We start from the raw sequence: 23,968 nt of genomic DNA, 5'->3' as shown, positions 1-23,968 counted from the left end.
TTTAGTTGGTTGAAACTTCAAATTGAACTCAGTTCTTAAGCACTTAAAGAAAAATTGTGACTGGGTCCTGGATTCACCTCCAGGAATTGGAAGTAGCTCTTGCCCACAAGACCTCACAGGCTCAGAGGCTGAATAGGAACCAAATTCTAAGTTTATGTGGCAGCTTCCACACATCAACAAGTAATTCTTAGATAACAGCAGGTTATCTGAGAATTCAACTTACTTCTGACATTATCTACCTGAAGATGGCATCAGATTACCCAGGTAAAGGGCTCAATCTCCCAAGACACCCTCCATTTAGATGCCAATCAAACCCAGGTTATTACCTGTGTGATATTTTTAAATATTTTTTTTCCTAAATTTCTTGATTCTTTATAATGTATTCTCTATTTCTTAACTGAAATTTTCTAGGTTTCTAGTTGTTGCAAGAGTGTTCATAATTGCTTTTAGGAGAATTTTTATAAAAGTTCCTGTAAAATTTTTGTCAGAGAATTTTAACACTTTGGTCTTTGGATGTTAATATCTGTTGATTTCTTTTCTCATGCAAGATGAGATGTTCCCAGTTCTTGATATGCTAAGTAACTTTGGGTTGTATCTTAGAAGTCCTGTGCACTATGTCATGAGAGAATGTTCCTCTTTAAGTCTTTTATTTTAGCAGGCAGTCAACCCATTTAGATTTAGAACACACCTCCTGGCCCACTTTTGTGGGCTGTGGTCTGAATGTTAATTTAGCTTTCAAACCTTTGCAGTACTGTTCTGGTCTCCCCACTGTGCTCTGAGAGGCTAGTCTGAAACCTGGGTAGTATCCCCTTCTGTAGTTCAGTTCTCAGAGCTTTTTCTAAGTTGATTCTAGTCAGTTCAATGCTTGGGTCACTCAGAGATGAGCCTGGGACATCACACTTAGATTATAAAGATCTCTTTCTTTAAGTCCTCATCTCCATAATCCTTGCCCAACTCTCCACTTAAAAGGGGGAGCGGATGCTGCCTCTTTGCTGCTTAGTGCTGGGTGGGCATTGCCAGCAAGCTCTGCCCACAGTCTCTCAACACCGTGCTTGGTGACCAGAAGACAGCTGCCTCTGCTCATGTTTATTTAATGTGGAGCCAGAATAGCAGACAAGCTCCTCCCCAGGATCCTTGCTGCCACTGCACTGGTGAGAAGGGAAAAGGGGTGCCACTTCCTTGATGCATTCACTTAGTGCAGAATCTGCGTGGCGACTGGACTCTCTCCCATATGCACTGCAGCATGGTGGGCAGTGGAGGGTGGTGTTTTTATGGCATTTGTCTGGACTTGCACAGTTATAGCAAAAAAGATACCAGTCCTCTAGTCATCCTCTTCCTGGATCTTTTTGAAAGAGTGTGGGGTTTTCTTTATTTCTTCTTCTTTTTTTTTTTTTTTGTCTGTCTGTGGTAGTTCTAGGCTATGAGTGACACTGAGTGACACTAGCTCCCAGACCAGGATACATGGCAGGAAAACAAACAAGAAAAGGGAAAAAAAAAGAAACAACCATCAGAAGGAATTTACTGCTGGGTTGTCCCTCATGTCCTAAGTTCTTTAGCCAAGTCTACCATCTAAAAAGAGGCTACTTGTAGTTGCTTCATATATTTTATAGAGGAGGAATAAAGTGTAATGTGCTTGGTCATATCTTTTTTAAAAAAGATTTATTTACTTATGCATACAAGAACTAGGGTACAGGCCAGAGGTGCGGGGGGTGAGAGTATTCACCAGAGACAGAGCAGGGAGCAGAACAGGCAGATCTACTGAAACACACTGCTGAGGGGAGCAGTGGGCAAGACAGGAGAGGTCTGCTGCGCCATGTGGGTAGTTCCCTGGCTGGCTGGGGGATCGAACTCATGCTACACAGGCTGCGGATGGCTTCATAGTGCTGTGCTCAACCCCTTGTGCCACTAGGGAAGCCTTGCTTGTTCTTATCTTGACTGGAGCCAACAACCCTTTTCTTACAGCTTTGATAAGTTCTGTTATGTCTGTAAACATATCTACTTCAGAGTTTCTTTCTGACAGTTCCACCCTGTGCATTTCTTGTGCATTTGCAGTGACTGCTCACTTAGCTCCAGTGCATGTTTCTTCCTGGAAGTGGTGGAAGTTTGGCTTGTGAACTTCAGTCAAAATATTTTTCTGTGCAAACTCTCTATGTCACAGGTTAGGAGTATATTCTTCTAGAAGTGATTTTCTTGTGTTTTCTTGTGCTCAGGGATTTATGAAGGTTTCAGGTGCAGTTCTCCATCTCACTCAAAGCTAAGACCTGCACCTATCCCTCTTGTCTCTGCTAAAATCAATCTATTGTAAACAACACCACCAACTTAGGTATAAATCTAATTAAACATGAAAAATATAAAACACTGATAAAAAAGTCAAAGAAGTCTTAAATAAGTTGAGAAAAATGCCAGTTCTTGGATTGGAAAATTTAATTAGGTGTCAATTTTTCCCAAACTGACCTATAGATTCAATGTAATCCTAAGCAAAACCTCTCCAAAAAACAGACATTTTTCTTTAGTGTGAAAGAACTTTAATGGACTTGTGTGCATAGAAAAAGAAGTGAACAAAGGATAGTATTTTCCCAATAAAACACCCAAAGTTCCCCATCCTCTCGTGTGTAAATGCCCAGCCAAGTAGGGTTAGCCCAAAGAGAGGCTGCTGAGCCCTAAAAATGTTCACACTTAAGGCACCTTCTAAGCAGGGCCTTATAGGAAAGGGGCAGAGGCACCAGGCAAGTTTGGGATCCAAGGAGAAAAATCAAGGTAATAGCTGCCATTGTCAGCCTCCCCACAGACTTGGGTTAGGCAATTTTTTAAAAATTGGAGTAACATAGCATTATAACATTAAACATTATATAAGATTCGGGTGTCTATCATTAAAAGTCAACATGCATATATCCTTCATAAAGTTTATCACTAAGAGGAAAAGTTGATAAACTAAGTCAAAATAAAAACCCTTTGCCATTGATGTAGGAGAATGAATAGACAAGCCCCAAAATGAGAGAAAATATTAGTGTCATTCAATTTATATCTAGACTTTGTAGAGACTTCTCAAAACTTACTAAGAAACAACCCAGTAACAAAAGGGCAAAAATCTTGACACTTAGTCAAGATATATAAATATGTACATGAAAAGATGCTCATTATTAGTATGAGGAAAATCAAACAAAAAGCACAATGGAATACCGGTGTACCTGTTAGAGTGTGTTAAAAAAAAACAAAAACAAAACAACAAATCAAAGCACTTGACAATGCCCAGTGCTGCGGAAGTTGTGGAGGACCTGCGAACTCTCATACATTGGGAGTATTGTTGCTGAAAAGGCAAATGGTACAGTGACTCTGGAAACAGTATGGCAGTTTGTTATAGAACTAAACATTTTCTTATCACACAGTCTAGCAAAATCCCACTCTTAAGGACTTGCCTAAGAGAAATAAAAATTTATAATAGCAGAAAAGTGTGTAACTGAATATTTATATTAGCTTTATTCATAATTGTTTCCCATTGGAAGCCATTCAAACATCGTTTACCTGGTATATGTCTAAACATTTGTGGTACACATTAAGTGATTAAAATGAACAAACTAGTGGTTTGTGGTGGTACAGATTTTACCACATGTAACAATATAGATGAATCTCAATACATGGTACCAAACATTAGAAGCCAGACTGGGGTCCATTCTGAAAAGGCAAAACTATGGGGAAATAAAATAAGTTGGTAGGTGTAAGCTGCCAACAGAGAAGCATGAGGGAACTTTAAGAGTGGTGGAATCATTCTAGGTGTTGCTTGTGGTGACAAAAGGACGGTATGTTATCTGTCAAAATTCGTTGAAAGGCATAACAATAAGAATATTTTATGTAAAGTTTTCCTCAATTGACCTGACACTTAAAAAAGATATCAAGCTCCATTTATGGAAATCTGCAGATCTGTCCCCTCCTTGAATCCTTGGAGAGTTCTAGCTGTGCAATTAATGAACAGTAGCATTTTTTGAATAAGAGATTTATGAGTGAAGTCTGGGATTCTGGGAATGGGCAAAAGCAAGCACATATGGTTATATTTTAAGAGGTGGCATGAAAATGAACTGGAGGGCACCCAGACTAGAAAGCCATGTTAGCTAGGAGAGCAGGTTCTGGAGTGAGCCTGCATTTGAATCTCATCTCTCATATTCTATTGTTATAACCTTGGATGTTACTTAACCTGTTTGTACCTCAACTTCCACCTGTGCAAAGAGAAGGATATTACATTTACCTTACAGTGTTGAGAATACAATTAATGCCTACAGAATACTTGGAATCGTGCTGCACATACAGTAAATGCTCAATTAATGTTAGCCATTATTTGTCATTTGCTCTTTCAGCACATCTTCCCTGAGTACCAATGTGGGGCTGGCCCTGGGGATTAGAATTTTGGGTACCTGGAATAGAATCATCTGAGGATGATGTGAGGTATAGGGAGAGAAGGAAACAGGTTGAGCAAACTGACAACACAGAGTGATAGGTGTTAATAATTGAGGGAAACACAACGATTATGGGGACACAGGAATTAGGGAGAATACTCTGCTGAGTGGGTGAAGGTGTTAATGATTGAGGGAAACACAATGATTATGGGGACACAGGAATTAGGGAGAATACTCTGCTGAGTGGGTGACAGGAGTTCATCCAAGAAAAACCCAAAGAAGAGGTAATTTTGACTGAGAATTTGAAAGATGAGTAGGAGTTTCTTGAGCAGTTCCCTGAATGCCTTGTGCACCTATCAAAGTTACAGAGTCTGGAAAATGTCGGAAGGGTCTTCTGGGGCAAAAGAAAACCATAACAAAAACAAAAACAGTAGGTGAGGCTGTAAAGGGAGTAGGGCTAGAACGAAGAACAAGTTCAGATACAATGAGGGTCAAGGAAGGATTTTAAACAGAGGCAGAAACATCATCAGACCTTTGCTTTGGAAGGATGACAGGTTGGCTGGTGTGGATGATGATGAAGTGGGAACATAAAAAGATTTCTTGATAGTCCTGGGGCTGGAGAATGGCAAAAGACAGAAGGGGGCAAATCTAGGTCTCAGAGGTGGCCAGTGGACATAAAGGGGTCAGAGAGTGGTTCGGTACTAGCAAGGACTAGAACTCACTATCTAATCATACTTTGATACTTTCTTTGTAGGCAGCACTGAGGACACAATGGTGAACAAGTCCCACCCCCAACCCATGAGGTTCCTTTTGGGACAAGAGTCTTGATAGTGTCATGAATGATCTCCAGGAGGGAAGGGTCATTTCACTCATATCTGAAGTGTAGTGGGAGGATTAGAGCCAATCTTCTGGCTGCTTCCAAGCCAATATTCCATGAGGACACAACAGTCATACATCACACCCTTTGAGGTTGTCATCAACTGTACAATGCAGAAAAGTTCCCTGGAGAAGACCAATGGAGGACACTCCAAAACCTGAATTCAACCTTCTCCCCAACCTCTATCCACTTTCCATCTTGTGAAGGTGATTCATGTGATAAGAGCCAGGAAGACTTGTTTTTCATGTTTTACTCAGATGAAGTCTGGGTTGGAGGAAGTTACTGTGATCGAAAAAGTCAGTATCTTAGTTTTACTTTTAGTGGGGAAAAGGTAGAAGGTAGTGTATTACAATTATCCTTAAAACCTAAGAACTCTAGAGCCTCATCAGAAACATGTCCCCGTGACACTGAAGACATGGTAGCATGACAGGACATTTGTGACCTCCCAGTCCCCAAGCTATGATTCCATTTATCTTATTAAAAATTTTAAAACATTTTATGCATCTCTTTACACAAGGCATGAAAATTCTTTCTGGAAGCAGGGGGGTTATAAACAACAAAATATCCCCCAAATGCATTAGGTGAGTTTGCAGACTTGTATTAGTTATCTGGAGGCTTATAGTTTCTGCTAGGATGACTTCCAGTTGGTTGTTATCAGAAAACCAGGGATGAACTTTGGAGCAGAGTTAACTTGTTTAGTCCATCTACAGGAAGGTGTTTTCTTCTCCCACCATCAATGATTGCCAATCAAAGAGTGATTTGCTTTGAAATTCCAAAGTAGGGTCTTTAATGTCACATTGCTAGGTTGTGAGTGATCACTGCATAAAGATAATCACAGGATCACACTTAATATTCTGATGGTTTTATTAACAAGTATATAATACATATTGCATATGGTATATAGTATGAGGACTGTACAGTACAAATTTATGTTCACAGTTCGACATGACAAAATGTCATTACTGAATTCCCATTGGACTACAGAGTAGAAACAGAGAAGGTACATTAAACATTCACATCTTTAGTTAGAAAGATTACCAAAATGTTCAGTATTTGCAAGTATACTAATGCATGCTAAAAACCTTTACCCATTCAGTCTTATTAGCTTATAAAATATATTACACTTTATTAAAAATTTCTGCATAGTTTATACAAGTATTAAAGTACTGTAAATGTAATAATCCTGCTATACTTGCAGGCATGGTTTAAGAGATGCTAAGCAGGAAGATTACTTTGACCCTCTAACACTAAGTACATAACAGCAAAAAAAAAAAAAAAAAGTGCTAGTATTTGTAAAACATTTTGTAGCCCTCGTTTAATGCATGTAAAATGGCTTTGTAAATGTATTCTTTTTATATGAATTTGCAATCATTTAGAAATTGTTAAACTTGACCAAGAAGAGAATAAAGACAAATCTGAACAATGTCATGTGTGACAGCAATTCCATCAAGATGACTGTATATTTTCAAACCAAATTTCTTTAAAACTTTACATCTTTGAGATTGTCTTTAAAACAATCTAATCAGGAATGATGTGCAGATAAACAGTATCAGCAATATAGTCTTTCAAATTCTGCATTAGTGCAACACTGATAGTGCAGATGGGTGTTTAATAAAATACACATATACATCTATAGTTCCCCTGTCAATCTGTTCCAAGGCTCTTGAAACTTCCGTGGATTTAGCATTTCCTTAGGTGAACATGGTACACTGCTAACACATTCTCCAAACCGATCGATTTAGAATGTTAATGCCCATTTGCGATGTAGATTCACATTCAGAACTCTAAGATATGATGGATTCAGATTTAATTTTGCTGACTTCTTCCCCAAGATGACACTTGAATATCATCACAGCAATTCTATAACAAACAGAATGTATACAACACTAACTTCATGTTTACAAGTCTTATCAATTTAAAATATTGCAATTAAAATCACCATTGATAATAACATGGCACATCATTAAAACCACATGTTTAAGGGCATCTTGTATTTGAGCTCTTCCACAATAACAGCTAAAAATGACTAATAGACTAAATTTCTCAACTATCATAGCAAAATACAAATGTGTATATATATATATAAGGAAAATTTGGTAAGAGCCAATTGCTAACTGAAGTATATAGACCAGACTGGAAATAGACAGTAGCCTCTGTGTGGGTTGTTTCTTTTAGTTAAAAGGGATATTCATTAATGAACTGTTAACAGGATCTAAGCAAACTGAATAATAGTGAGAGTCTTTGCAAGGCCTTGCTGCTTCTTTTGAACAAAATATAAATATGCCATAGCAAACACATCAAATTTTAAGAGAACTCATGAAGCTATTAACTGGACTCAAAGCTTATTCAAAGATCAATTCTATCCTTTCTTGCTTCCTTTCCCATCTTCTCTATGGGCTGGAACACACAAATGGGTCCTCTCCATCATAACAAAAAGCTCCTTGCATTCCGACTAAATTCTTCAGTGTGTTGTAGAAGAACCATTTCAAGAAATAAACACTTTGGCATGAATGTGACAAACATTTATAATACCGACAATGCCTACTTTTCCAAGAGCCAAATTTTATCCCTCAATTCATGTCATAGTCACCACAAAAAAAAAAAAAAAAAAAAAAAAAAGCCCAATTAGGATGTTTTAATATTCCAAACAAATTTTGCAGTCAGTGCTTAAAAAAAAATGAACCAAAACCAAGTGCCAAGATAACAAATCACTTTGCATTTCTCAACTCCATTTCCTTCAGTTGGTACAGAGGGCTGAGGGGTGGGACCTCTTGCGTGCAGTCCCTACAACTAACTTTTATTAACAATAGCGCCATCAAAGTGAGCTCCCCACACAATTTGCAGGCCTCCAGAATAATTCGTTCACTGATGGTTAAAAAAACAAACAATTAAGCAATGTATTCCTCCCAGTTAAGGTTGTGTTGGATCCTGAGTTGTGGCTGGGATGAATCTTCAGGATTCCAGTCTTCTCTCTTCTCCATCCTTCATCAAGGGGTGAAGGCGCATTTGGCTACATGCACCCACATTCGACCACCGATGCCCACTTTTAAATGTAGGACCAATGGCATTTCTATGCATGAATTATTTGTATTGGCATTTAGACCATGGTGCTCAAAAGCCTGCTTTTGAAAAACTTCCTACAAGTAATGGTGCTTTTTATCTTCAACATAAACACGAGTCATATTCAGTTTGTTCTTCTGAAAGGATACTTGATAGTGATGAGAGATCACTGCTTCAATAGTAAACATTAGGGAATTTTTGAGCTACATATAGGAATCCCTGAACTGTGGCTTTCTACATTGTTTAGCTATCTGTTCCCCCAAATAAAGGTATGTGTGCTTCACAACTAGTTATATTTACAGATAGTGTCACTCAGGTTTTGAACAGGATGAATCTACTAAAGCATTATCAGATGCTTACTTACACAGAGGACAGCCAATTTGGCACCTTCCAGCTCACACAGAAGAGTTTCTGTATAAAAGCTACGTGATTAATTTGGTAGGGGATTACAATCACCACTCAGCATTTTCCTCTTTGCAAAAAAGCTGTAAGGAGGTTGGCTTAGAGAAAAGCCATGTATAGTCTTATCCAGAAAGGTTTTGCCCACTCTGGGCAAATATTTTGGTGGTGTCCCTATCAGTGCTTGCTGATCCACATTAAGGACATTGCAGGAATGGAAATGGGTGCATGGATGAGCCCATCAGTGTCTGGCTTTGCTGTGAAGGTCTGTTTGGTGGAATATACATCGGGGCGGAAACTCTGGGAAAGCACTGTACAGCTAACTGAATGATGAAATCTCATGGAAGACTCCCAGCCGGGGAGGAATGGCAGACTTCCTATTCTTCCCCTGGGGCCTCCCTTGCTCAATACTCCCTCTCTTGACCACACGCTATGTGAATACGCCATCCATCCCTTCCACTGATAAACATCATCCACTTAAACCAGCAGCTTGGGTTCATCTCCCAGCAGTGGCAGAGACCTCCGTATTAGCTGCGGGCACAAGGGAGGAGAGAGGAAGTGATAAATCCAAGCTGACAAGCAAGATTTGTTTAGGGCAATGGAAGAGTTGACTGCATTACTGTGAAGTCTTGCCACACTGCCAGCTAACGTGTGAAAGGGTCCACCCTTCTCTTCACTGTCAAGCACAAAATGTGATCACAGAGCACAGAGGTCTGAAGGTCTCTGGCAAGGACTAGCAGGCTGGATACTGTACTTCTAATACACTTACTCTGACATTGTTTTGAGGAGTACATGGAGAAACTGACAATTGGTAATGTTACTTTACATGTTTCCTTGTTCTCATTACATTAAACGTATCTGTAAGAAGGGTTTGCTTAGCATCCCCGGAAAAAAAAATTGTTCACATTCTTTAGGTCTGACCCGTGGTAAGGAGAGGGAGGATTAGAAAATATCTACTACTGACCATATGGAAGTTTGAATGATATAAATTCAGAGATTCAGACCAGCTGAATCAAAATTAAAATGTACATGTAAAAAATGAGTTAGATCATGGGAGGGTGGACAGAGAGAGATCCGGGAGGCTGGGAGCCACACTGAGGCGGGAGATGGAGGCGTTCAGACTAGCATGTGGCGTTTCCTGTGGAGGGCGAGGTGGTCGGAACGGGAGAAGCTGCGGTCACAGTCTGGGCACTGGAAAGGTTTGATTCCAGTATGTTTTCGGAAATGTCTTGTGAGTTCATCAGACCGAGCAAACTTCCATGTGCATCCTTCCCATGTACATTTGTAGGGTTTTTCGCCTGCAGGAAAGGAAAAGAAGAGGTTAATTTTCTCTGCAAGCACAAGGATATTAAAGCGTAAAAGACAACATAGTTCAGATTTTTTGAGCTAAAGCTCCTGGCGTATATTATCTCTAAGATATGCGCATCCACTGTCCCTCTCCAATAACACAGTGTTTTATAACTACTCCAGGACAAGCAAGAAAAATGAGTTAGTCTTCTTAATATTTTAAATATTAATGTTTGACTGCCTTGCTGTCCGAAATCTGGGATGGGGAAATTTTCAGAGTTCTTAAAGCATAAAAGCATTAAATTATGAAGTCTCTATTAACTGAAATTTCTGTCAGGAATGTCAGCATCTCAATATCTTATCTTTTGGTTAGTCAATAACAATTATGCCTCTGTACAATGCTTTGATTCAGAAGCACTAAAAATAAAGCAGTATCTTCCCATCTTGTCAAGAAGCCAGGTTTCTACAACTCCCCCTGTGGGGTAATTGTAACTGGCAGATGAGCAACGGCAGACATTCACAGGGAAAGGCTAGGGAGCCAAGACGAAGACCCGTACAAAGAAAATGGTGGTTAATGGCAATCTTACATGCTTAAATTAGCAATAATGGATAATGGGTATCGCAAATTAATTTCCTTACTATCTCCTGTTCTCTAAAACCTCACAGAATTGCCATTCTTTGGCAGTCCTATGAGATATTTAAAATTTGCATTATCTGCTTTGCTACAATGGATATATATGCTAAGCAGTATTTCCTACATGTGAATTATCACCCAAGTAATCCACGTATTTTTAATCTTAGCTTGGAAGTTGGTAATATTCCCCTCCAGGGTTCCAATAAAACCTTGGGATGCTTTTATGAATCTGTCAGGCCGTGCTGATTGGGTGCTCTGCAATCACAAGACCAGTGCCTGCATCTCTCTCCGTGGTAACATTATGACAAAGTCAAAGAACTCTGTAGGCCGATATCCCCTCAGCTTCCTCTACCCAGGATTCACTTCTGCTCTGCCAGACACTTTCCTTTTCTCTTTTCTCTTCCAAATCCCAGACTGTCACCTCTCTAAATATTCCTAATAAGAATGACTCATGAGACAAAAAAAAAAAAAAAAAACAAACCTCCCCCCAAAACTACACTCTAAATTAAGAAAGAAAATGTATATTGAGGCAAGTGCTGTCGTACTAGAATTTTACATCGAAGAGTTTGATGTTAGGGCAGACACGATTTACTGTAAACCCGTCACTAATACTTCACAATTAATCAGGCTCTTTAAAACATTTCTGTATACCTGCCTTAAGAAGTTGTGCGACAGAATGTTCATAAGCACACATTTTCTGCTTTCTTCACCTATTTAACAACTTTCTGTAAGCTTTGGCTGCCTGCTATTCTGTACAAGCAAGATGGAAAATATCCTGGAACAAGTGTGGCAGCAAAGGCACAAAAATTCCCCCTCAACTTCAGAAGTCAGTAATTACCCAAATTTCTTCACTTTTTTAAATTCAGTGATAGTCTTCCATTTGAATTCCATTCCTAGCAACTGCCGTGCTTATTTGTTCTGCCTAATGAATTGTTTTTTTGCTACTGCGAATGTGATAATATATACCATTTATTAAATGAGTGCCTTTGTTTCATCAAAGTCAGCTCATGGTTAAGGGCACCTCCCCCTCTGTCCAGGGGTGGCTCCTTTCTTTCTCTCACACTTACTTCAGAGAGTACAGATTGTCACTGTTACAGAGAGAACCTTGAGATTTCATTATGATAACCCTTGAAAGCTAGAACATTTGTCCTTGACATTCCATTCTAATCCTTCTTAATAAAGATGGAGTCTGGTATTTGAAATACCTGTATGTGTTCGTCTGTGTGCTTTCAAGTGAGAACTTTTAGTGTACACTTTATTGCATCCATCATAATCACATCTGTGTATCCTCCGCTTCCTTTGGGTGTCTGGAGATTCCACAGGTAAAGGTCTCTTCCCAGGCTGCACTATGACGGAAGGGTGATTCCTATAAAGTCAATGTTAAATGCAAAATATTGAGTAAAAGGCGCCTCCTTTTCATCAGTCTACCAAAAGCATCAACAACACTGGGCAAAAACAAACAAACAAAAAAAAAAGCCAACAAAAGTAAAAAAAAAAAAACAAAAAACAAAAAGAAATGAGCTGATCAACCCAAGAAGCACTGCTATATTCATTCAACAAACATTTAGTGAGCACCTACCATGAGCCAGGCACTGTGCTTGGCACCGGGACACAAAGATGAATAAAAACAGGGTTCCTGCCCTCGAGGAGCTCACACTCTAGGGGGAGACAGACATGTAGATAAGTAATGACAGTAAGAAGGTTAGGTGCTTTGCTAGAGGTAGGTGCAAAGTGCTAGGAGAGTCTCTTTCCCTCAATAAAAATTAGCCTATTTATAGAAACTTGTTGCAATGCTGAGCACTCTACTAGACTGTTTTTTTTTTTTTTTAAATTTTTTCAGGCTGCCCTGATTTCCTTTTATTGTTCTTTGGTGGCAAATGTAAAGGGTTAAATTTCTAAGACCTGGGCAACCACATGATCTATCGGACAAACCTATTTTATTGACATTCCATTGGGATCGCTTAAAGATTGCCAATTTACATGTAATTTTCAAATGGTGGGATTCCCTCCTTCCGTGGCCCCACAAATGTTGGCACTGTTGTTTCCAAAAAGTCCAACTCTTACTGCTGGGAGAACTTGAGGCACCGCCAGCAGTCACGGGAGGAAGTCCCTTACCCACAGCCCAAGACCAGACTCCACAGGGCAGGGCCAGTCCCCCACAGCATCTGCATCTCCCCACCTTCCTAATTGTGGCTCAGCTGCCTTCTGTTCCTGTATCTGCACCCTTTTCTAGAGTGGATTTGAGATCAAATCATGTTAAGCATCTGTACTAAGAAATTCCTCTATTTCAGAAAAGAAGGCAGTGGGGACAATGGGCAGATGACGAGTCGGGCCACAGCTGTAGTTTTCTCAGGCTTTCCCTGCTGATGAATCAAGTAATTAAAAAGTTCTAACGCATTCATTCGCTTTCCTCATGACTAAGTACTTGATGCATTGTAAGTTCACGTGGTTGGCCTCCAACTATAAAGAATGATTTCTCCTTATTTTAAATTGGAGTCTAATAGCCTGACGGTGCTCCAAATGCTGAATGTACAAAGTTGGATGCTTTGTCCAAGTGTGTATGGGGAGAAAAAAGATTGGTGAAAAGGAGGAAAAGAATCTGATGAAGTTAAACACTCAAGCTTATAAGACAAAAAATGAAATTAGCCATAAAAATCAAAAGGAGTCCCTGGAATCCAGATTTGGATTTTTTTTTTTTTTATCGTGGTAAAAATTTAAAAGCATGTCCCTTATCTATAACATTTTTCTGGTATATTTATTTTAAATGACCTTATTTATTTCACACACCTTTATCACTGGTAAAGAAAACTGTCAGTTTTGGGTATCATTTTTACCTGTCTGACCCCATGCTGAGAGAGGATCTATATAGAAGAATAAAATAGCCTGGTTCAGATACATGGAAAAGTAACAGGGGTTAGGGGGAGGGGGGGAAACAAGGACTTAATTAAATATATACACAGAAACAAAAAGAAAATAAGGGCAGTTTTTATGAAGTCAAATTATTAATTTAAAAGTCTTGAATTGAAGGAAAAGAGCTGTCAGCTTCTTTTTAACTTTCAACTTTAATGCCATTGATTAAAATGTTTTATCTTCAGGAAATCAAATACTGGGGGGAAAAAACAGAATGGTTAAATGTATCTCGTATGTCCCTGGGCTATTGCAAGGGCACCCCAGATGGTGTTAGAAGTCCCCCTCAATTATTAGATTTTATGGGTTGGGAATGTGTCTAAGAGTTTCTCTGCAGTAATTATGACCACTTTTCCCAGTTGCTCATTTCATATATAAAGATACTCTAGAAGGCTGTGTGCACCAATGTTCAATCCTCTCAGTGCCTCAGCTTCCTCTCTGTAAAATGGAGATGATGAAAATATGATCTCAGAGATTACTGTGAGAACTATAGACAAAGCCCTTAAGAACAATCTCTTCCAGATGTAAAACTACTAGGTGGTAGCTGTTAATATTTCAAGGTTCAGAAACCTATTTGCACACTTTGCCTCCTATAGGTTAATTTCATGTGGGATGTCATAACAGCAGGTCAGGAGATGTTTCTTCCAATAAAGTCCATCTAACCTTGAAAGGTGGTATCATTCTGAGGGCAGCAGTCCCATCTCTAAAGGGCCAGGTGTGAGAACAGGCTGAGGCTATTTATAAGGATGTTGGGATCTCACCCTTTATGGTTTACTCACTGCTCATTTTTAGAGATTGTTTGGGATCATTACCACCAAGTAGTTACACTAGTTATTAATTATCAGATACCTGGCTTTGCATTAAGCCCCTGCCCCTCTTAGATTTGCTATAATTCACATGTATAACTAAATGGGGAAATGCGATCCTGAAGGTTTTTTTGTACTAAGTACATCTTCACCTATGTAAATACATAACACAAGGAATTTGAGAAATATTTGAGTACCATAAAAAAGCATTCTAAAACTATTAACTTTCTGATCAAGCAAATGGATTTCCAAGCTGTGTTTTAAGATCTGCCTCTGGAAAGGACGGAATTCCTAAGGCAAATATTATTGGGGCTGCCTCATCGCCATGGTTCTAGGGACTTGGTTTCAAGTGATTCTTTCCTGGCTAGTTGGTTTCCTATGTGGGCTGCAACTGGGCACACTCCAAGACATTACTTAATCACATCTGTGAGAGAATGACTTGCAAAGTACATGTCGTGGTTGTGGCTAATCTGCACAATTTTTTGCGAGGCAAAATGCAATCTTAGGTCAGCATTAAAACAAGCATATTACTCATTAATCATTAAAGCCATCAAGCTTGAGATCATCAAAAGAACATTACTTAAAATAAGAGAAAAAGTATTTTCTTTTCATCAGCATTCAGAGCACAGAATGCCTTCAAATTGCCTTCTGTAATGGTTTACACTAATTCACAGCAATCTAAACTTTGGAATAACCCTTTTCAGTCAGACAACTTCTCCCTACGTGGGCAGCTGACTTTATTTAGTTTTATAGCATCTTTCTCATCATCATTACAAGCGATGTTACCAGTTACCTTGCCAGAGACATGCCTGGCAAGCACAAAAAGAGAGCCAATCCAGTCTACCAGATGTGTCCATTTTACTTTCCCTTTTACCACGTACATGAGAAGATGCAATTGGTTAGCTATGGACAAGACAGCAAGAAGTGCACTCATCGGGTGAAGGGCCACAAGCCCAGTCCCCTCTCTGCTGTTACAAGTGGGATTGCAGGCGAATTATCTAATATTTGGCTAGTCAGCTATCTGCTGACTCCCACATGTGTGCTATGGGGATGAAATAATTCCTTTGAAAACTGAAAACACTTGGAAAAGTTTCATTTGAGGGGGAAGAAGGTACTATGCATTATGAAGGATAACATGCAACTCCACCAGACTTCCTCTCTCCCTGCTGACGTGGCTGGGTAAGATTCATTCTCTCCTACATCTATCAGGGAATATGACAACCCCTCTTCCCCCCCCCCCCATTAATACATGAGGCACTATAAATTGTGTTTAATACGGATACAACTAGAATGCATGTGCAATTCCAGAAGAGCTGTTTTAAAACAGATCATTTACATTTGGTCATGGAGTTGTGTAAGGAGGGATTTGCAGAACATTTGCTAAGTTGGAGAAAAGGTGATAGAGAAAGAAGATGGAACAGACCCTGGGGAGACAATATTTGTTGTCTTTGTACTGGAAACTGGCCACTAAATCCAATGATGAAAGCACCATAACACAAGACAATTACAGCAAGAGAAATAATTACAACAATAATGAAAATAAAGAGGCAATAGAGGCAGCAAGAATAAGTGATTAGCCCAAGGTCATATATTCAGTGGACAACAGAGCTGGGATCCAAAGGTCACTGCAAACACAGCCTCCAGTGTGGCCACTGGGACACATTGAGGAGCTCACTAGGGGCAGATTCCAGTCATGATGTGACACCATCACAGAGCGAGTCAGACCTAAAACAAAGTGCTGCTCAGTTGCTTGGTTGCTGGCCAATGCATGTAAGCTTCTTCCTGGATGGCAGTCCCAGAGCTCTGGACATTCTAGGGGCAGATATGATTAAGATGACCAGTCAGAAAGTAAAGAGCTCCTTCAATGCTGAGCTTTTTTTTTTTTTTTTTAAGATTTATTTATTTATACAAGATCTGGGGTACAGGCCAGAGGCACGAGAGGATAAGAATATTCACCAGAGACGGAGTGGGGAGCAGAACAGGCAGATGACTGAAAACACCGCTGAGGGAAGCAGCGGGTGAGACAGGAGAGGTCTGCCGCGCCATGTGGGTATCTCCCTGGCTGGCCAGGAATTGAACTGGCACTGCAGAGGCTGTGGACAGCTTCACAGTGCTGCGCTCAACCCACTGCACTACCAGGGAGGCCCAATGCTGAGCTTCTTAGAACAACAGGGGCAACATTCGTTGCTCCCAGTACTTCCAGACATTTTGGGGGGAGGGTCTTTCTTGGGACTGAAAGTTTTGATTAAATACATTTGCCAGCAGAGCAAGAGTTACTCTATTAGAAGAGACAACTGGAAGGACGATGTATCTCTACATGAAATAATTTCATGATCCAACCTTAAGTGGAATATCTAGAGCATCAAATTCAATCTACATTGGAATTAAAATTGCAGGGAAATGTAGTCTAGAGGGGTGACAAAAAATAAAGATAAAAATGACATAGTATATGGGGAGGTGGCAAAATGGGTGACCAATTCAATGAAAAGGTGACATAATTGTTGTCATCACGGCACCCACATAACAGCACGTAGTTTTTGGATTCTCCCAGCTTGCCCAGTAGCTGCCATTGCTGCTTGGGAGTTCACAACACACCACACATTGGAAGCTTGTGCTTCCGCCGCAGGCCCCAAGGTGTCCGTGGCCACACAAATACTGGGTAGACATAAATATATACTTACTCTTGCAACAGTGCTTGTGGGGGGGACACTGAGTTCATTAATGGGGGTGACATTTCTTCAGGATAATAATCTGTCCTCTGTGGTTCAATCCCAGGTTCTATTTTAATTTTTTTCTGTAATATAGGCTTCTCATATGATTCAATTACAGGAACTAAAAAAGAAAATATATAAAAATCACCCTGTGTACAATTAATTTACCACTTTCGGCTAAATACTTATTGCACAGTTTCTATTTATAATACTGTCATGTGAGTATTTAGTTGCCAGCAAGCAGCAGATATAGGAAGCTGGACATTTAAAACATGAGCTCCAAAATGGTTTTTCTTCATGACTTTTGATTATCTTCCTTTAACCCCGGAGTTCGCTTCCTAAAACCAGCCGATATACAAGGTGGCCTTTATTAATCATTAGTTATCACTATGGTCAAAAAGTATGTAAGTCAATAAAGCAAAATAAAAAGTCAAGATTCTTACTATCCCAAAGTTGACAATTATATAGTGAAAGGAATCAGCTCATGGCATTAAACAGACAGTCTGACTCCTGGGAGCTCTTCCAATATCAACACTTAAAAGAAAAAGGAAATGCCTCAGGCAGATTCTAAGACAAATACAGTATTTCCTTTTAAGAGAGTTCAACAGCTCTTGGCTCTCTGCTGCCTCTGCTCCCTCACCCAGACTGTGCAGGGAAGACACGGCAGATGCTGGATGACCAAGCAGCAGTGGTGCGATTTACCTTGCATGCTACTATTTGAGTTTTCCATCTCCTCTGACAAGGAGACCATGAGCGGCTGCTGGAGGTGACTGGTGTACATGAAGGGAACAGGCTGCACCACAACGGGCTGTATGACCGGCAGAATCCCCGGGCTCCGAATCCCGTGCCGGGACAGGGCAGCAGCCATCACCGGTGGCATGGACAGCGGGACCCCGAAGGGCTGCACGCCCGGGGGAGGAGGCGAGTACTTTTTCACCGGGGGGCTGGAGGAAGGCATGCTCAATCCAGGCGAGGCTCTCCGGTGCGAGGTCTGGAACTTCAGTGAGGAAGGAGAATTCCCAGCAGAGGGTGGTGAACTCCGCTTGTTGACGGTGAGGTCCACCGGCTCCATCTGCATCCCGTGCGCCAGGCCTTCCGGCGTCTGGAAAAACTTATCAGGTAACGGCGTGGAGTAGATGACGCCGTACTTGCTGGGCTTTATGGACTCCATGTAATTGGATGGGTACGACTGTTGGAAAGGAGAAAAAGTGTAGGTTACCTATCTGTGTTTGTTTGAAACACGCCTTAAGATGAAAATGTACAAGCTACTTTCGATTACGTGGACTTAACGACACTTGCTCCTTTAAAAAAAGGTCCTGGGAGAGCAAACATGAAAAAAATCTAATCATCTCAACTCTAAGATGATTCCTGTATCTAATGTCAAGGCTAAGGTTGAGACTGCAAGATTTAACAACAAGTTTAAGGGATATTATCATTAGGAGTTAGGGTGGGGGTTCACCAAGAATCAGTCAAGCCAGCTCACCTCACTACCTTTCTGATGGGAATTCTTCTTTTTGAAGAATTTAGTTTATGCCTCCCCCCCGCCCCCTGCCCACTGTATTCATTTAAAAAAAAACTTTAGAAAATAAAAGAATTAACTTGGCCATAATCTGATGAGGTTTCTTAATTGGCAAGAAATTCTCTTTAGCTTTGGTGTCTTTCACATCACAGAGAGGATATTGTTTCTCATGTTACACTTTCATATAATATGGAGAGATGGAGCTGCACGTCAGTGCTTTGGTCTAGTGGCTGAACAGTCCTGGTTTCAGCACTAAAAGAACCTACTACCCCCCAGGAACCTCCTCAGTCTCAGGCCAGCCAAGACGGTGAGTTGCCCCCACACACCTATCTCCTAAGGCAGATAATATTTCACACCAGGGTAATCATGTCCTTGGCTGCAACATATCAGAGGTCTTATTCACAGTTTGAATGAAGCTATAGATGACGACTTAATTTCCAAATTGTAGATGGCAGAACTGTAACAGGCAATATGACTGAAATAAGGACACGGGCTCAGAGTGACCTGCACATAAGCTGAGGCCAGCGCTTCCTCTGCATGTCCGCTCTCACTGCCCCATTGTAGGAAGATGCTGGAGGACAACCTGATAAGATGCTGAAGGTCAGAATCCATCTGCGTCCTTCCAGACCTAGGTTCTGCCCAAAAGCGACCTAAATTATCTCCCAGTACCTTTCTCATGCTCCAAGGATAATCACACTTTCAGCCACCTCTTTAAATAAATGGAAATGAGTTGTAATCACTGCATACTATGGATACTGCCTTTGGCCATGAAATTGACTGAAATTATTTCTATTCCTTAACTGAAATAAAAAACAAAAACAAAAACAAAAACAAAACACCAAACTTGGTGAATGCTTTTTCAGAAATTAAACTCATTCTAAGTCATTCTCTTTATTTGTAGGCATTTTAGGGAGACTGAAAGTTTTAATAAAATGTCAAGTCTGCCTACAGAAAATTACTTGAGTTTGGATGCTTTGCAATGAAATAAGCAATGTAAATGTGCCTCTCTTCAGCTCTAAAATCCTAAGCATTTGTAATTCTCAACAATACGGAACTCATGATACAACCAAGTAAACCCACCAATGGGGCCTTATAATAAACAGCTTCAATACTCTTACTTCACAGCCTCCCTTGCAATTTCAGTGGGCACACTTGTGGGTTATAAATAACTGTGGTGAAGCAGAGGTTGTTGCTGGGATTACCACAAGTCACACCTTTCCTCTGGGGGTCCACACTGTGTGAATTTCTATCTGGTCATGCATCATAATCTCCTGTGCTGTTTTAAAAAACCCAGAGGCTTGACCCTTTCTCTGGGCTGACTGAGACTTGGAGTACTGGGTGTAGGGAGGGCCAGACAGTATTTATTTTTATCTAGTCCTGATGTCAGTTTCTCAATGTTCAGGGTGTGTGTTTTGTTTTCAGTCTTTCCTTTCTTTACCCCTATTACTACAACCTGCATAACCCCCTACAGGAGTGACTCCTGCCAATGGGGATATGCCTCTCTAAAGTACTGCAGCTGCTTCTAGGTGGTCCTCGATGAACATACTGTGCTTTAAGAGTTATTTATTTCAATGTGTCATAATAAACTTTTATAGGAGTGCTATAAAGTTCCCTTTAAAAATGTACTTATGTTAAAAAAGCAATTCTGTAAAAGAGGGCAAGAAAATTACTAGTAAGAGATGAGAATACAGATGCTATGAGGCTAGGGCCAAACTTGTCAAGGTGGACTGAATCCCCACCTTCGAGGAGGTTGTGAGGTTATGATTGAGTCAGATTCAGGGAGATGACCCATGTAACCAGCTCAGTTCACACTGAGGTCCAGGGATCCCCTGTCCCTTTCATATACAAGAGACGGGCAATGTAACTGGCTTTGATCCTCCCACACAGGACTTCCCAAACCTCACCTGGGCACCTTGCTAAAATGCAGATTCTGAATTACTGAAGAATGGCCTCAAGTGCATAAATAACCCTTTGAATGGCCTGGTTCTCGGTGATATGGATACAGGTTAAAATAGGAATTTACAGTATTAAAATTTGGTGAGCTGATTAAATACATTTTTAAGGGAAGGCGTTTCGATAATGGTAATTGAGTTACAGATCAAAGATCAAACAAGACTAGTTCTACCTTTCTGTAGAACCAGGCACACACAGGTACACTACAAGAGGCCCAAAACCTATAGCCATAAATATATTTAATTTAAATATTAAATGAGGTTCAAGTCTCATGAATAAAAACATTATAAATCATGTACAGTGAATGAGGCTTAAGTAATCAAATACAGGAGAGAAAAAGAGCTCCATGTACTTCTAAAGTTTAATTTGCTGCGTGTAATTTTCTAAAGGGAAAAAGTTCTGGAATGAGAGGTGAAAAATCTTCAGGAAATAGGAGGCAGCATCAATTGTTTCTTCTTACCAAAATGTAGCTTCTTTCTAAAATCCTAAGCCCTATTCACCCAAGACCTTTCCATGACTTAGATTTTAATGCCAAGTTATTGGCAGTTAAATAGGAAGCAAAAAGAGAACATGTCTTTATTGCTGCCATTGTGGGCTTTGTCTGTCCATGGGGTGAGTTTAAGAAAAACAGGAATTAAAACTTGGGAGATTTGGAAATTTAATAATAGTCTCAGGTTTTTCAAGCCATAAAGAAAGAGACAACCACACATTTAAGCTAAGTTTTACAAACCTTATTCAGTTTTGCTGAAGAGTTTGCTTTCCAGTGAAAGTCTCCTCTAACCCCCACGTGCTGTTTTTGTAAAGTCACGGGGCTTGTGTAAGGACACACATTTGGACACACAGCTGAGTACACAACCATTTCCAGTCCGACTGCCTCACCAAAGGGTGAAGAAATGTGGTTTCTCAAATTGTCTCACTAGCAAATTTCACAGCATTGTTTACCAGAACCTTCTATAAGATGTGTTTACTTTAATTATTTGGGTGGAGCACACAACCGACTGCAATCAGCTTCCAACAATCAGGTTTTCCACCATGTAGGGACCAAGGCTGGGCTGGCTTCGGGTGTGTGCCTTGGGTGGGGACGCCCTGGTAATAGCTGCTTCCTTCAGGCCACTCCAATCTTCTAACAAGCAACGCAAATGCGTGTGGGCCATTGGCCGCACAGCCTGGTCAGAGGCAAGTGCTGATGAAGCTGAAAGAGCCAAGAGCAGCCTGGTCACTGGTGGACATCCTACAGGCCCTCCGGTTGACACTGCTTCCCCAGGAGGCCCTGAGCCCCGGGACAGAGCCCCCTGAAGAGCCCTGAGTGAGGGAGGGCAGAGGGCTTACTTTTCAGGAAGATCTGTCATTAAGAAAAGCTTTCCCTTTTCTGTAAAAATATATCCAAGTGCTCGTATCTCCACGATGGATGGAAGACGGGGACCTGGACTAAATGCTCAATAAATCTGTGATGAATCAATGAAGTGAATCAACACACACTCTGAGTTTTCAGTACCGACAAGACGAAGGATTGGAACCAATTCTTTTGATTTTTGAAAGATGACTTGAGAATTTCAGTAGTTTTTTGCTTTATTGGGGATAGTTTTGGTGAATTTTCCATTACAAGACAGCTGAAGTGGAGGCTGTGACTGTCTCATGAAACATGGACAAATCTTGATTTCACCAGTCACTAATGTGGGGGAAAAAGTGAGCATCGTGACAGGGCTGAGCAAGTTGAGGCATCTTCATCCAAGGGTGGGGTGGCAAGTGCAGGAGGGTGTGGTACTTCACAAACACTCTAGACACGGCAAATGTCCTGCCCCTCCATGCCAACCACAGTGAGTTCTCTTTCTACTGGGCTCAGGAAAATTTTTGTTAGAACAGAGCAGAGGAACTGCTGATTTTTATGATTTCTCAATCCGTAAGGAGGCTGCTGGACTAAAAAAGAAAGGACACACTTTCTTCAGAATTAATCTTCCTGTGGGACTAAGGCTAAGAAAGAATACTTTTAAAACATTTGTTACTTTTCTCACTTCCTAAATTAAATTCTTTAATTCTCAGCCTGAGTTGGAGAAGCGTATTGGCAAAAACACTCCTTGATGTGGACATTGTATATATACAACCTGTCTCGTGTTTTACAAGTTATAATCTCCAATTTTACAAATTAAAAATAGGGCACTGCTGGTGGTTTTGCCAACATGGCAGGTTGCAGGGACCCACCCCAGGCCTGGGTGGGGCGGCTTCCACATTCTCATCTAAAGCTTTACTGTTTGCTTCAGAGCACAAGGGTTAGCAGAGAAGGGGATGAAGACTTATCTTTCGCCAAGAGAAATGATATTTCCTCTCTAAACTACAGCAAAATACCAAGTAGGCAGACGGCCAGCTTCCACTGATGACTCCTTTTATTAAGGGGGGGGAGGTGGGTGGACAGATTAAGTTACTGTAAAATATTTTTATTTCTACATGGGATTAAAAACATCTCATGAATGTAGGAATACTGACTTAAATGGGCAACAGCTTCAGCCTTCAGTTCAAAGATTGAATTAAAAGAGATATAGCAAATTATTTTTAACACATTCCAACCATGAAGGCAGAAAAGATGCAATCAGAAGATTTCTTGTGGAAACGCAAGTTTTTTATTTAGTTTAGTTAAGCAAAATAATCACAACATCCTAATTTCCAGGAGTTTCATTCAGTGAACTGAGGATTTGCTGAATTAAGGGAGAAAACCTTCAATGTAAGGCCTGACACTAACTTCCGGTGAAAAGATCTCATTAAATTCTAGAAGCATTATTTGAATTTGAAAACTAGAGCATGAAGAAGAAAGACCATCAATTGCAAAACAAATTGTACATATTTGAACCTCATATATTAATATGTCACAGCATTACAAGCATAACTGTTACTTTTAATTTGTTTTGTTTCCATTTTTTTTCAGTTAAGTGCACTTCTTTGCACTTAATTGTATCATACTAACTTAGCAATGTGGATCTCCATTTTAACTTTCAATTAGGCTCCCAAGCCATATCTTCATGCTTGATTAAAAGCACTGAAAGTGCACAGAATAGTAAAAGGCATCACGGATGGGTCTGCATCATTTATGAAATTAATCACATTCTTGGGTACTAAAAACCTATTCAAATTTCAAGCATATAATTAATGGGGAAATTTTATACCTTAGTCTTCCCCCAATGTGATCATGCAACAGTAGGGTGAAAAAAGTTGCTGAAAATGAGAACAGTACGAATAACATTAAGAAGTCTAATTTGTTTTTCTGATTAATAAAATCTTACTGCTCATTTACTATCAAATTCAGACACTCCGTGATCCAGTTACCACGCTAGAATGTAAATGTTATTTTCTGAAAGCCACTGTGACTTAACTTTTCATTGTACACAGTGGTAAACACTGCACTGGCTTAGTAATATCCATGGCGACTCAGTTCCAA

The 23,968-nt window shown here is 40.2% G+C and overlaps 1 protein-coding gene across 2 annotated transcripts in view; it reads right to left on the bottom strand.

Annotated features, from left to right (window-relative positions):
- Positions 1 to 6,690: 6,690 nt before the first annotated feature.
- Positions 6,691 to 23,968, bottom strand: part of KLF3 (KLF transcription factor 3) — a 33,243-nt gene continuing 15,965 nt past the window's right edge. For both annotated transcript variants that reach the window (XM_037530698.1, XM_037530699.2), the window contains exons 3-6: positions 17,772 to 18,258; positions 17,040 to 17,190; positions 11,851 to 12,011; positions 6,691 to 10,022 (exon numbers count right to left, since the gene is read on the bottom strand). In XM_037530698.1, the coding sequence (XP_037386595.1) occupies positions 9,841 to 10,022; positions 11,851 to 12,011; positions 17,040 to 17,190; positions 17,772 to 18,258 (981 nt within the window). In that variant the 3' untranslated portion in view covers positions 6,691 to 9,840. The remainder of the gene's footprint in view (positions 10,023 to 11,850; positions 12,012 to 17,039; positions 17,191 to 17,771; positions 18,259 to 23,968) is intronic.

The sequence above is a fragment of the Talpa occidentalis genome, unplaced genomic scaffold (assembly GCF_014898055.3).
Source record: "Talpa occidentalis isolate TD23 unplaced genomic scaffold, MPIMG_talOcc4v2.1 talOcc4.6, whole genome shotgun sequence".
NCBI lineage: Eukaryota > Metazoa > Chordata > Mammalia > Eulipotyphla > Talpidae > Talpa > Talpa occidentalis.
This window is presented reverse-complemented; position numbering and strand designations above follow the sequence as displayed.